The sequence below is a fragment of the Dipodomys merriami genome, unplaced genomic scaffold, assembly GCF_024711535.1.
Source record: "Dipodomys merriami isolate MVZ:Mamm:240054 unplaced genomic scaffold, mDipMer1.0.p SCAF_6, whole genome shotgun sequence".
Lineage (NCBI taxonomy): Eukaryota > Metazoa > Chordata > Mammalia > Rodentia > Heteromyidae > Dipodomys > Dipodomys merriami.
The window spans coordinates 8,133,107-8,148,260 of NW_027206179.1; the positions used below are offsets into that span (position 1 = coordinate 8,133,107).

Consider the following 15,154-nt stretch of genomic DNA (forward strand, 5'->3'; position numbering starts at 1 on the left):
TTCCTCTAGTTTGGAGATGCTGTGATGAGGCTAGGTTCTGGGTAGGGGTGAGGCCTTTCAGCAAACAGTAGCTTTTGCTTGAGGAGCTAGCTCCTGAGACATTCACAGAGCCCAGCCTGGAGCCATTCTCAGGGGTTATGTTTACTGAATTTCAATTGATTGTCTAGGCTGCTGTAGGGAGGGCTCTGTTAACCCAGTGAAGAAAGCCCCTCTTCTGGGGGCAGATCTTTCTCTGCCTGGGCGGGGTGACTTTCTCCTGGGTGAAGCTGAGCCTGGCAGATCAGGCCAGGTTCCTGTGACCTGCTAAATGATTCTTTTGTTTTCCTCCTAGGCCTATGTTGGAGCTAGCTGCTCAGCAGGGCCTTTGTCAGTATCAAAGATGGAGATTTCTGATGGTAGGAGAGGGGTGTTCTTCGCTCCTCAGCTCCCTGAGGAGTAAGGATGTCAGGGCTCTACTCAAGCCAGAGTCTTGATTCCTGGACCATCTCTGGTCTGCGATCTGCAGGATAAAGTATCTGCTCCTTGTCAGTTCTTGCTGGTGTTGAGTAGAATTCGCTCGCCTGCCCAGTCTGGTGCTTTTGTCCTGGACTCTCTGTTGGTATGGTGTCTATGTCCCCTGCCGGAGCCACTGCTGCTGCCATATTGGCAGCTACCAACAAGTGCTCAGATATGTCTCCTTGCCTGTATTTTCCCACTCTGGCCAAACTCTCTGTACTATGATGGCACACATGGTGTGATTCTCTAGCCTAGGATTGTTCACTGGAACACTAAAATTGCTTTCTATACAAGAGCTTGTTTAGCTCCAGCTTCTCCTCTGCCATCTTCCTCCCTTGATATATATTTCTTTAACCTTATTTGACAGGAAATATCTTGATTTCTCTGCTCTTACAGGATAACTTTGCTAAATGCAGTACACTTGGTGGATATTTTATATTGTGACCTGTAGCACTGTAAAGATCTCCTGTCCTAACATCCTGGTTTGTGTGAATTTTATTGAGAAGTAAGTTGTTAGGGAAACAGGGGCACACATATTTTATGAATTCCTTTTCATTTATAGATGATAAACTTCTATGTGTATTTTCCAGAACTTTGTTGAATATGAGATGGTGGAGAGTTCAATTAACTTTTGATTTTCCTAAGTTTTTTTTGTCTGTCATGGGACTTGAACTCAGAGCTTGGGTGCTGTCCCTGAGATAGTTTGCACAATGATAGTACTCTACCATTGGAGTCACAACTCCACTACCAGTGGTTTGCTAGTTAATTGGAGATAAAAATCTCGGGGCTGGGAAGATGGCTCAGTGGTTGAGTGCTTGCCTTGCATGCATGAGGCCCTGGGTTCGATTCCACATAAGCAAAAAGAAAAAAGCTGGAAGTGGTGCTGTGGCTCAAGTGGTAGAGCGCTAGCCTTTAGCTTAAAGAGCTGAGGACAGCACCCTGGCCCAGAGTTCAAGTCCCACAAATGGACCCCCCTAAAAAAAATCTCATGCACTTTTTTACTAGGGCTGGCTTTGAAATCTAATCCTGATATCCCAGCCTCCTGAAGCTTAAACAAGTGAGGCATTAATGCCAAGGATATTTGGATAAACATGGCTATTTGTATTTTTATCTATATTAAGAATTTATATTCTGTATTATTTCCTTGAACAAGAATTTTACTGTACTCAACCATTTGTTGATCACTTGTGGAACTAATATTTGCTTTTTAAATACTTCAGTCTTTCTTTCTTTTTGGGTCCTGGGGCTTAAACTTGGGGCCTGAGTGCTGTTCTTGGGTCTTTTTGTCTCAAAGCTAGCATTCTACCACAAGAGCATCAGCTCTACATCTGCCTTTTTTGGTATATAAAGAGGCTCAGGGATTTCCTGCCCAGCCTGGCTTTGAAAGCACTCTTCAGATCTCAGCCTTCAGACTGGCTAGGATTACACTCAAGGCTACTGCTCTTACCATTGAGCATCAGCTCTACTTGGGAGTTTTAGTTGTTAACTGAAGATAAGAGTCTCTTGGCTTTACTGTCCTGGGCTTGCTTCCAACTGTGATTCTCAAATCTCAGTCTTCTGAGTAATAGCATTATAGATGTGTCCAGAGACATAGTTGCCAATTTCTAATATCCTTCATAGATTCTTTCTTGCTTTCACACTTACATTTTTACTTTTGATTTACTCTTTCACATAAGAGCTATTAGTATTTGTGCCTGAATCTGAAGACAGGGCCTTAGATTTTTTTGTTTTTGTTTTTGCTGAAGGTTGGTACTTTATCACTTGAGCCTTATCTCCACATCTTCTTTGTGTTTGTAGGTTAATTGAAGATAAGGGTGTCCTAGTCTTTCCTACCAGGACTGAGAAGGGGAGATATCTTTGATTCTTTTACTCCCAGTAACCTTTCCTTTTCAATATCTCAATCACCATGTTTTGTGAAGAAAGTAGTCATCATCAAGGCATTTCCCAGCACTGAATTTCACCATGGTGGCCTTGAAGCAGTGATTTCAGCCTACGGCTATATTTTGTTACAACTTTCTCCCCATCCCCCAGTTTGGAGGCTTATCTCTACCTGAGGAGTTTCTTGGAGTGTAGTGGAGGAGAGAATAACATGGGAAACCACTTCCTGCTGCATTTTTAAAGCATTGCATTTGCTTTTTAACATACCTCAGAATCAAGATCTCCTCTGAGGTTTCCGCTATTTTTTTTCTGGTAGCTAATGTAGAAAGACTGTGTCTGAAAGGAAAACCATACAACACCTCATATAACACCTTGCTCTGCTTCTAAAAGTTAATCTTAAACTGAGACATTATTTAAATCATAATGATCTTTCAGAAAACTATATAAAAAAGACATTTTTCTTACAGATGGTGCTAGTTACCCAAACATTAAAAGCAAAGAATATTTGGTATCTTAAGAAGATGGTTAATGTATGATATCCTTTTTTGGTGTGGTAACTATGAAAGACAGAAAAATCAAGCTCTGTGGAATTTTATATGCACATCAAATTACTAATACCTCATAAAAGGTGTAACTTTTCAACATATTTAATTTGTAGAGAAATAAACATTGACTCCACCAACGTCATTGCATTGATTTGAAGAAAAGTTTTGGATTATTCTTGATGAATTTCTTATGTCTCCTGTGCAGGTTTGTTTTCAAGTACTATCAGCTTGTCCTGGCCTTGGCTTTTGCTGTTGAGGAAATCAATAAGAACTCCGATTTTTTACACAACATGACTTTGGGATTTGATATCTATAATGCTGATTTGAAAGGTTGGTCTGCCTTTGAGAATCCTTTTATTTGGCTTTCTGGCCACAAGAAGATCCCTAACTACACCTGCATGGCAGAAAGAAATTTTGTAGCAGTACTTGCAGGAACATCAGGAATGACATCTGGGGAAATTGGAACACTGCTGGAACTCTACAGATTTCCACAGGTGAAGAAGGGAGGAATGTGTAAAGATGTCTGCTTTGGTTCCATTTTGAGATGTTATAAGAGAAGGATAGGAAAGACATAATATAACAGCCTATCCAATTTTATAATATCAAAAGCTAAGTACTCCAACATACTGTGTTACCCAGACTCTCGTTGTTCAAGAGAGGATGGAGAAGTAGGAGAAATCCAAAGGATGACTATGAGCCTAGGCTTGTTGAATAATTTTGTAGAAAGCAATCAGAAAGTGGGAAATAACTAAAACATGTGACGTTATTGAGTGAATAAAGTCAAGCATATTAAAGCAAAAAGGATGCATTTTCTCTCCTTTGTGGAAGTTGGTTTTAAAATTAAAAATATAATACAAAGGATATATGAAAATGCATAGGAGACCTAAGCACTCATACATGATTAACCTGACTAAATTATGATATACATAGAAGTGAATTTCCATGGTGTAACTACTCTGGACTTTACAACTAGGAAATTAAAGATGTCATGTGTGAGGTGTTATGATGTTAAAAGGATGGTGGAGTGTTAGAAAAATAGAGGAATGATGGCAAATACAGACAGAATATTGAAGAATATATGTAAAAATCAAACAAAGAAACAAGGGAATGTGTTGTATTGCTATACAGATGGAAAGAATAATAGAAATGATGTTACTGATCAATAGGCATTGTAGATATAATTGACATATTGAATTGACTAATCTTTGTACAATGGTTTAAAAATAGTTTACAATCTAATCTTTAAAAAAACTTCCAAAACTTGGACCAATCCTACCACTCAATTCAACCTGTTCCTTTTTTTCCACTTTATTTTAAATTGTTAAAATGTCGTACCCAGGGGATACAATTACATGAGCAAGGTAATGAGTACATTTCTTATCAAGCATTGTTGCCTCCATTTATGTTTCCCCTTACCATTCCTTCCCATTTCCCCCCCACTCCCCCACCCCTCTGTGTGAAAGTTGTAAAGTTCATTTTTTTGACATATATAAATCAAGACTGAGGTTGTGATGTATAGGAAATTTCTTACATGTGAGCCTACAATTTTCTTTCCCATTAGCTTACCTTTGGGGCTTTTGATCATGTCCTGAGTGATCATGGCAAGTTTCCTTCTCTCTATCAAATGGCCCCAAAAGACACATCACAAGCCTTTGCCATGGTCTCCTTACTGCTTCATTTCAGCTGGAACTGGGTGGGGCTATTGATCTCAGAAGATGAGAATGGTTTATGGATCCTTGCAGAACTGAGAGAAAAGATGTACAAGAACAGAATTTGTATAGCCTTTGAGCATGTGATCCCAGGCAGTAGTCTGGCACTAGTATTTGATATGATGGCAATTCAGAACCAGATTAATAAATCATCAGCAAATGTACTTATCATTTATGGTAATAAAGAATATCTGCTAAGCTTAATGTTATTTCTTGGGCAATATTTAATGACAAGCAAAGTTTGGCTCTTGAACTCAAAGTGTGATTTATCCATCAGAAGAAAGTATTTCATGTCAGGCTCATTCCATGTACCTCTTATGTTCTCACGTCACTATCGAGATATATCTGGATTCACAGATTTTATCAGGGAAGTCAATCCTTCCAAGTACCCAGAAGACTTTTATCTTGCTAGGCTATGGTTTCTCTTTTTTAACTGCTCCCATTTTGAGTCTGACTGTGTAATGTGGAAGAACTGTCCAGATGATTCTTCATTGGAATGGTTGCCTGGGCATATTTTTGACATGGCCATGTCTGAAGAGAGTTATAATACATACAATGCTGTGTATGCTGTGGCCCATGCTCTTCATGAGATGCTTCTTCATCAAAGAGAAGAAGCAACAATGGTTAATGGGAGATGGATGGTGCCTTCTCCTGCACAGGTAATGCCTTCTCTCTTGGATTAGACACATCAAAATCAGAGTAAATCTGAACAAGTTCAAATTTTTTCCAAAGTCCCATCATAAAGTACTTTCTAAAATATTTTTAAGGTTACTCCAGGCCTCTGTTCATTTGTTTTTTTAACATTTTTTATTATTATTATTATTATTATTATTATTATTATTATTATTATGCTTAAGTAGTTGTACAAAGAAATTCCCATTCTACAAAATTGTATATGAATACAAGGTGTCTCACAACATTGTCACCCTTCATTCCTAACCCATCCTTTCTCTCACATTTTTTAAAATTGAGATTAGATGATTACATAACTTTCACATATTTCACAGTATTGTGGAATAGTAATATCTGTTAACATCACAAACACATGTTCATGTGTTCTTAAAGAAAAGATTAAAAGTTCAAAGAGGAAATGTGTTTTATACTGCCATCAATTCCTGTATTACAAATTACCACAATAAACTCACAGTTAATAATTTTACTATCAACTTTTTCACTAGAAGTTTCTTAATGCAAAGGATGATCTGTTCTTTATGTACCCAGTTATTCAAATGATGTTGTTTCTAAGACAGGAACTTAAGGGATGGGTGATGTTGGGGAAGATGAGGAAGAATGATGAAGGGGTGGCATTGAAATGCTTTGTTCTTACAAACTGACTTGTAAAATTTTAAGACCTTTTTATGATACATAAAGATAATAGTAAAAAATTCATAGATAAATTCCACATATTAAACATTAATAACTTAACTAAACAGAGTGCCAATGTTTCCTGCCTATACTCCTAGCTACTCAGGAGGTTGAGATGTGAGAATCACTGTTGGAAACCAGTCTGTGCAGGAACATCTCTGAGATTATTTTTTTGTCAGTCGTGGGTTTTGAACTTTGGGCTTGGGAGCTGTCCCTGCACTCTTCAGCTCAAGGCTGGCTCTCTACTGCTTGAGCCACAGCTTCTGGTTTTCTAGTGTTTTATTGGAGATAAGAGTCTCACAGACTTTCCTCCAGGGGCTGGCTTTGAACCGTGATCCTCAGATCTCAGCCTTCTGAGTAGCTAGGATTACAAGGGTGTCTCTGAGACTCCTATCTCCAATTCACCACCAGAAAACCAGAAGTGGCTTTATGGCTCAAAGTGGTAGAGTGGTAGCCTTCATCGAACAAGCTCAGGAACAGCACTCTGAGTTTAAATCTCACAACTGACAAAAATTTTTAAAAAAACAATGTCATTAAATGTGCACAAAAATAAATGACCTGATTTATTCCACTTTAGTATCATCTATTATTCTAGGATATTCATAAAATTCTCAGTCCTGCCAAACTCCTAGGCATTTGAGATTTGTCTCATTCATGACTGTTTATGTGGAGTGGTTTCTCTTGAAAAAATTCATTGTAGTAATCAGAATTCAGAAACATGATATTTTGTTCCCCTATTCTTTTATTCTCCTAAAGTATTCTTCTGTTAAACTTCATTGGATATGTGTGTTAATATTGAATTATGAAGTATGGATTAAAGAGATTTGGAGACTTGGCTGAATTCAGGATTTCTGTTTCAGCGCTTAGATTCTGTTCACCATGGGATAATGTATCTCTTTTAGATGCACCATTTTCTGAAGAACATCAAATTTTACAATCTCGCTGGAGACCAAGTGATTTTGGATGAGGAAAGGAAATTAGAGGCAGAGTATGACATTTTAAATATCTGGAATTTTCCAGAAGGTCTTGAACTCAAGGTGAAAATTGGGAAGTTTTCTCCATATGCTCCTTATGATCATCAACTGTCTATATCTAAAGATATGATAGAGTGGGCCATAGGAGCTACAGAGGTGGGTTCAAGAGAACACAAATGATTAGAACTCAATATAGTAAGCAAAAAGAACCCCTAGATATTATGTCCGTTGTGCTCTCTAATGATCTAATATTGTGAACTCCTGACAATTGGAAAACAAATAGGAAGATATGATGGTCCTGGGGCCTAGCATGTTGTTAAACTTTTCAAGAGTATTTTATTCTTGTTTCCATATTTCCATATTTCACAAAGCAGTAGGAGAAAATTTATGCTATGAACTCAAGGAAGTTTCTGGAAGTTGGCTATGGATGTCTTACAATTAGAAACCACAATTGCTAAAGGTTCCACAATTCTCAGTAGTGGCATAGGCTGAAGGTCAAAGCTATAGCTCAAAAGTTTTTGGGATTGTGTTATAAAATGTCAAATACTATCCAATCAATGGATTGGCTTTAATTATGTAAAATAATTATGGTTAATATTCAAATTATGAAGAACACTGGTTTTTTTAATGTCAGGTATTATTCTGAATAATGACGAAGTAATATTTGCTTTTCCTTAGACTCCTCACTCTGTTTGCAGTGAGAGTTGTGTTCCTGGATTCAGGAAATCATTTCAGGGAGGAAAGGCTGTCTGTTGCTTTGATTGTACCCCTTGCCTAGACAATGAGATTTCTAATAGAACAGGTAAGTCTCTGATTAACGATGAAATTCTCTATCTTCCCAGTATGCTGTAATGTATCTAAGTCCATGGAAAGGTTTTGTATTTGTATTAGAGACCCAAAATCTTCCTTCTTTGAATAATTTAATGATAGCAATTGATATTTTTCCTTGAAATAATACAACTAGTGGGCCTTAAATTATGTATCAGATTTAATTTTTCTGGGACATTTTACACATTTATCTCAAGAAATGAGTTTTGATAAATTAATGTTAGACAAAATGAACTCTAAGATAAGGATTCAAATGGTTTTTCTTTCTTGCAATTGTTTCTAACATATTTATAAGATGATTTCTTTGTTGCTTTAAATGTCCCTCCCCCACGGTATAACTTCTGTTTTCATTGTATTTGATGTTAGTATAATTCATGGACGGGAAGGGAAAAAACAAATTGTTTAAATAGGTATACAGGTTGACCCATTACAACAATTAGATGTACAAGATGTTATGTTGAAAAACAAACTTTACAACTTTGGCAGGGGGTGGGGCTGTGTGGGCAGCTCACTGAGGGGATGGGAAATGGGAAGGGATCAGAAGGGGAAACAGGAGGGGAGGCAACAATGCTTGATAAGAAATGTACTCTTAGCTTGGGAAGGTGGCTCAATGGTAGAGCAGTTGCCTTGCATGCAAGAGACCTTGGGTTCGATTCCTCAGCACCACATAAGCAAAAAGAAAAAAGCCAGAAGTGGCGCTGTTGCTCAAGTGGTAGAATGCTAGCCTTGAGCTGAAGAGCTGAGGGACAACACCCAGTCCCAGAGCTCAGGCCCCACGAACGGACCCCCCCCCAAAAAAAAAGAAATGTATTCATTGCCTTGCCCATGTAATTGTAACCCCTCTGTACGGTATTTTCATAATAAAAAATAGAAATGGATTTTGAAAATTTTTTATTGTTATTGTAGAGTTGATTTACAGAGGGGTTACAGATACGTGACTTAGGTAATGAGTACAACACTTTTTGAACCATGCCTCACCTTCTCGCACTCCCTCCCAGTTTTTTCTATCCCATACCCCATCGACAAATTGTACAGTTCATTTCTGTATATTATCTAGTAAGTACCACTGTTCAATTTGTTCACTCTTTTTTTTTAACCTTTTCTGTGTCCCCTGTTACTTTTCCAAATTCAGACTAAAAAATCCAAAAGGAAAAGAAAACAAAAACAGCCACAATGGCAAATAAACAATAGCTCTTTTTTTATTTTTTGGAGTTCATTTCATAAGATATGGTTTTATAGATCATATGCATATAGTTATGAGCCTTTTTCAGCCACTCTATGCATATTCTCCTTTGTATTCAGTGAATGTGTAGAGTCCATGAAACTTCTCCATTAAGGTTAAGTATAAATTCTTATTAAATGCAGAATGTTCATGATCTTCCAACTTACATTTGTGGCACAAAGAAGGCATAAATCCTGTACACCTTAATTTATCTTCTCAGAACTGTTATTGCTACAGAGAAAGTGCTTAGAAAACTGAGTTTTGTTTAACTATTAGGCACAAGTGTTGTTCATATCATGACTTTAGAGCTTTAAAGAGGGCCTTGATTATCTGTTCCCACTGCCTCATAAGATGAATTCAAGAATGTACCACTGGGTTCCTATTAATGTTTCAAACAAACACATGGTGAAATGCAAGCTATATTAGTCACAATTTTGAATTGCAGTTGCAGATTTGTGTGCACATTGCTGAAAATTTATATTACAGACAGATGAGGAAGTCAGAAAATTATTGTTAGTTCATTAAAATGAACAAAAATGTCTTATTTCTAATATGTGTGGAAATTAGTCAGAACAAAAGAAAATGTCATGAATTAATTGTGTTTTCAGGTTTTTGGCCAGAATATTAGAATACTGTAACAGATGTTGCTTAGAGTTTATGATAAATAAATGAACTTTTAGAAACATATAATTAATTTATTTCCCACCTAAGAAGCAGTGAATAAGAAAATAAGACTGAAAAAAGGGAATATGAGAATGATGATGGAGTTATGGAAAAGAGACTAAAAGCAGTCTCTTATATTATTTGATAGTATGTATCTTTATGATACTAAGAACTCATATGTTTGATTTACCTCTAAGCAGAGATTTCTTAATTTCCATTGAGTAAAAGGAAGTGCTGAAAAGAGACAAATGGTAATTCTGCATTCTCACTAGATATGGAGCAGTGTATGAAGTGTCCAGATCATCAGTATGCCAACAAAAAGAGAACCCAGTGCCTTCCAAAAGCTTCAAGTTTCTTGGCTCATGATGAACCCTTGGGCATGGGCCTAGTCTGCATGGCCCTTTGCTTGTCGACATGCACTGCTCTTATTCTTGGGGTCTTTGTGAAATATCAAGACACTCCCATTGTTAAAGCCAACAACTTGGCTCTCAGTTACATCCTGCTTATCTCCCTCATCTTCTGTTTCCTCTGTTCCTTGCTCTTTATTGGACATCCCAATACTGTCAGTTGTATCCTGCAGCAGATCACATTTGGAGTTGTGTTCACTGTGGCTGTTTCCACAGTGTTGGCCAAAACGGTGACTGTGGTTCTGGCCTTCAAGGCCACGTCTCCAGGGAAAAGGATGAGATGGCTGCTGGTTTCAGGGGCTCCTAACTTCATCATTCCCATCTGCACCCTCGTCCAGGTGACTCTCTGTGGACTCTGGCTTGGAACCTCTCCTCCCTTTGTTGACACAGATGCACACTCTGAACATGGCCATGTCATCATTCTGTGCAACAAGGGCTCCCTCACTGCTTTCTACTGTGTCTTGGGATACCTGGTTTTCCTTGCCTTGACCAGCTTTACTGTAGCTTACCTAGCCAGAAACCTGCCTGACACATTCAATGAGGCCAAGTTCCTGACCTTCAGCATGTTGGTGTTCTGTAGTGTCTGGGTCACTTTCTTGCCTGTCTACCACAGTGCCAAGGGAAAGGTCATGGTGGCTGTGGAGGTCTTCTCCATCTTGTCCTCCAGTGCAGGGTTCCTGGGCTGTATTTTTGCCCCCAAGTGTTACATCATCTTGTTAAGGCCAGAGAGAAATTCTCTCCATAGCTTCAAGGGCAAAATGCATACTGGGAGAAATGAGCTTTCTTAAAATAAAACTCAGGGGTTTGGTCAAATGCCTAGAAGATCTAAACTAAAGCCACACTTCTTTTCTAATCTTTTATTAGTTTATATTGTGAGAATCATTTCAATGAATATGTGAATCTTACTCATTTCTATAGTGGTAGTAAAGCCCAAAATTATAGCTGTTCTTCACTTAATATAATTTTTTCCAAGTCTTTCCACTTCCTAACAAATGGGGCAATGTCATTCTTTCTGATGGAGGCATAGAATTCCATTGTGTATATATGTCACATTTTCTTCATCCTTTCATCTACTGAGGGGCTTCTGTGTTGGTTCCCTATCTTAGCTATGGTAAATAATGCTGCAGTAAACATAGTTGTGTTGGAGCTTTCAGATGGTTCTTGTTTGTGATCATTCAGGTAAATTCCCAAAAGTGAGATTGCTGGGTCATAGGGGAGCTCTATGAGGAGTCTTTTGAGGAACCTCCATACTACTTTCCAAAGTGGTTGAACAACTTTACACTCCCACCAACAATGCAGTATGGCTCCCTTCTGTCCACATCCCCTCCATCATGTTTTCCCTTATTTGAAATAACTACTATATGTCTGAGACAAGCAGAAATGGTCAGGTAAGTTAATGTTAGGCAAAATGAACCCCAAAATAAGGACTCAAATGGTTTTTCTTTCTTGCTTTTGTTTCTAACATATTTATAAGATGATTTCTTTGTTGCTTTGTATGTCCCTCCCCCCACGGTATAACCCCTATTTTCACTGTATTTGATGTTGGTATTTGATTTGATTTGTGGAGGGGAAGGGAAAAAACAAATTGTTTAAATAGAGATACAGATGGACCCATTGCAACAATGAGATGTACAAGACCTTATGTAAAGAAACAAAATTTATAACTTTGGTGGGGTGTGGGGTGGAAGGTGGTGGGCATTTAGGGCAGGGATGGTACGGGGTAACAAAGGAGGAGGCTACAATGCTTGATAAGAAATGTACTCATTATCTTGCCAATGTAATTGTAACCCCTCTGTACAGTACTTTCACAATAAAAATAAAAATTAAAAAAAAAGAAATGTACTCATTACCTTGCCCATGTAATTGTAACTTCTCAGGACAGTGTTCTCACAATAAAAAAAAATTAAAAAAAGAATTGTACTCATTACCTTGCTTATGTAATTCTAACCCCTCTGTAAAGTATTTTCATAATTAAAAATTATTTAAAAATAAAGCACATTTTTCATAAGCATATAAGAAATGTGTGGAATATATTTTATACTAAATGAAAAAATTTCAGGGACTCTTCAATTCCCACAAGTCAATTTCATTTATGGAATGCCTGGTTACAACTCTCAGGGATCTTTAGGTCAAAAAGGCAGTCTTTTGTTCTGCAAGTATTATAAACTATGAGTGGAATGATGCTGGGAAATGCAATTCTCTCCACGTGTTATTGAGATCATATATAAATTTATTCCCTGTTTCTTCTCATTACTTGACAGACATGTACTCGATTGCATATCAGTGTATGTGAAGAATGTGCCAACTCTAGTTCTGTTAATATACTATTAATTCTTCAATACATGGAAGGAAAAATGTTTCTACCTTAGAAGCTTCCATTTGTGGAATAGTGAAAGGTGCTGACGGCTACATGGAGCTTGCCTTGATCCCAATGCCTGCAAAGACCCAACAAGTCTATCCACAAGGGCATCATCTCCACTCATTCGTATCAAAACTTCTCCATTTATGACCACAATTATGCCATCTTCTCCTGGACATTATAGGCAGCTCTCTTAGGATTACTACAATGTGACTTTTCATTCTTTTTCCATCTCCAGATCTTAATTCAAACAATAAGTGTTAAAACTAGTAAAGATGAAGGGAAAATTGAACCTTTGATAGTAACTTCTTGAATAAAACATCAGTAGTTCAATAAATAAGAACAAAATTTGACAGATGGGATTGCATCAACCTAGAAGTCTTCACACTGGAAAGTTAAAAAGTATTAACTAAAAAGTTGGCCTACACAGTACATTCAAACTACAATGAATAAATTGAATAAATAGGAAGTTTGGGAAACTAACCTCCTAAAGAATCAAAAACCCAATTAACAATTTGGCAAACAAATTTAAAGATTCTTTTCAATAAGAAATCAAAAGGGCCAATAAATGCATGAAGAAATATTCCACATCTGTGGCCATGAAGCAAAGGCAAACCAAAATGACCTTGAATTTTATCTCACTCCACTCAGAATGACTATCATGAAGAACACACATAACAGAAAATGCTAGTTAAAATGAGTGGGAAGCAAATCCTTATTCACTATTTATAGGAATGTAAATACATGCCACTATTATGGAAATCAGTATGGAGTTTCCCCAAAGAGCTAAATGTAGATCTCCTATGCCAGCCAGTTGTATCATCCTAAGTTGTATATTGGAAAGAATGTAAGTGGAGGTACAGTTGTCACATTGCACACTCAAGTATACTACAGAAATATTCACAAAATATGGAAACAGTTCAAATGCTTTCTAAAATATTATTCACAATCAGAACAAAATATTTTTTGGTATGGTAAGGCAGAAAATTGTTGAGTATCATGTTAAGTGAAGTAAGCCAGGTTTAGAAAGGCAAAGGTCAGCCAGGCATCACCTGTAATCCTAGCTATTCAGGAGGCTGAGATCTGAAGATCGCGGTTCAAAGCCAGCCAGGGCAGGAAAGTCCTTGAGACTCTTATCTCCCATAAACCCATAGAAAACCAGAAGTGGCACTGTGGCTCAATCAGTAGAGCACTTGCCTTGAACTGAAGAGCCCAAGGACAGTGCCCATACCCAGAGTTCAAGCCTCATGATCAACAAAAAACAAAAAACCAAAGAGAAAAACAAAGTTCACATGCTTTTTCAGAAATGTGGAAGCCAGACCTAAAGACAACATATATATTTACTTAAGGAACACATACACTAAATAGACATTTGTGTAATTACGGGAGTCTTTGAAACGTTTACGAGGAAGGGGAGGAGATGATCTAATTATAAAAGATGTGTAATAACAAAGTGCATATTTGGCTGAAGATGAATTAACTATACTCGCTGCAAGCTATTGTTTAATAGATAGCTGGAGAGATGAGGAAAGAGAGTGTAATATGTAGAAATAATTAGGTGTGAAATACACAGTGACTCCCTTGTAACAGTTATTATACATTAAATGAAGGACAGGAGTGTAATTGACATCCTATCCAGTTCTGGACATTATGTACAGATGCAAGGGCAGTGAATGGAGACGCTGAAGGCAGTGAACCAAAAACAATGTACTTACTATATGTGTATGAAAATGGAAACTGAAATCTGCTGAAATTCATTTAATAAGGGAAGGAGTGGGTAAGACTGTCATGGAGAGTTTAAATCAGATCAGAGCAAATTGCATATACATGTAGAATTGTCCAAATGTAACTTCTACAACTAATAGACACTGATAGAGTACAAAAATAAGTGATAATATTCTATTTATTTCCCTGACTACTAAAATAATTAAAACCAGGGGCAACCTCATTAGCAAATTTGATATTCTCACCACAAAGACACATTTTTTCATATCTCCATTAGCTTTTCAAAAGTATTGAATAGAAAGTACAGACAGTTTCTGTGATTCCTGTAATCCACACTTTCATTGTTTGCCTTACTAAAAGTATGCTGTACTATATGAATCAGCACATCATTAGATTGTTCTGTCCTTTGCTTATGCTCACATGCAATTTCTGTTCTATCCCATATGTTATTCCAGGCAAGTGTATCACAGCATGTATTCAACAGAATACCCTACTATAGAATAATTTCACTGCACTTCAGGGCCATTGCTATCAGGCTATTGAGACCTTTGCATGGATTCTATGTCCAATATATTTGAGTGTTAGGAAATAAACATGTGGTTTTGATAGGGGAGAAAGGGTTATTTGCACAGGCAAAGGTTTTCAGAAAAGCATAAATAGGAACAAGCAAGGTGGTGGATGTATCAATGCTTCATGACAGTATATTGACCCATGTACTCAGGATGTCCAGTGACATTGCCAGTTGTGAAGGTCAAAGTTCAGAATACAATTCTGCAGTTCAACTTCTGCACTGACCATGGGCCATTGCTGAATTCAGCATGGTCATTCGTTCTGCAGGCAATCACAGATGGACACACTTGTGGACTCTCCTACATAGGATTTTTATTGGATGGGCCTGTGTCAACCAGCAATGTTCTGTGGCTGTTTTGGACATTTGGTGTATGAGATGTCCACTGAGTGTGATGCCCTAAAGAGTTGGGTTGA

General features: G+C 37.5%; 1 protein-coding gene across 1 annotated transcript in view; it reads left to right on the forward strand.

The window, feature by feature from the left end:
- LOC138814233 (vomeronasal type-2 receptor 116-like) overlaps positions 1 to 10,874 on the forward strand; it is a 31,536-nt gene extending 20,662 nt beyond the window's left edge. Inside the window, exons 4-8 of the mRNA XM_070003245.1 lie at positions 3,124 to 3,412; positions 4,480 to 5,286; positions 6,895 to 7,122; positions 7,645 to 7,768; positions 9,952 to 10,874. Coding sequence (XP_069859346.1) covers positions 3,124 to 3,412; positions 4,480 to 5,286; positions 6,895 to 7,122; positions 7,645 to 7,768; positions 9,952 to 10,874 — 2,371 coding nt within the window. The remainder of the gene's footprint in view (positions 1 to 3,123; positions 3,413 to 4,479; positions 5,287 to 6,894; positions 7,123 to 7,644; positions 7,769 to 9,951) is intronic.
- The last annotated feature ends 4,280 nt before the right edge of the window (positions 10,875 to 15,154 follow it).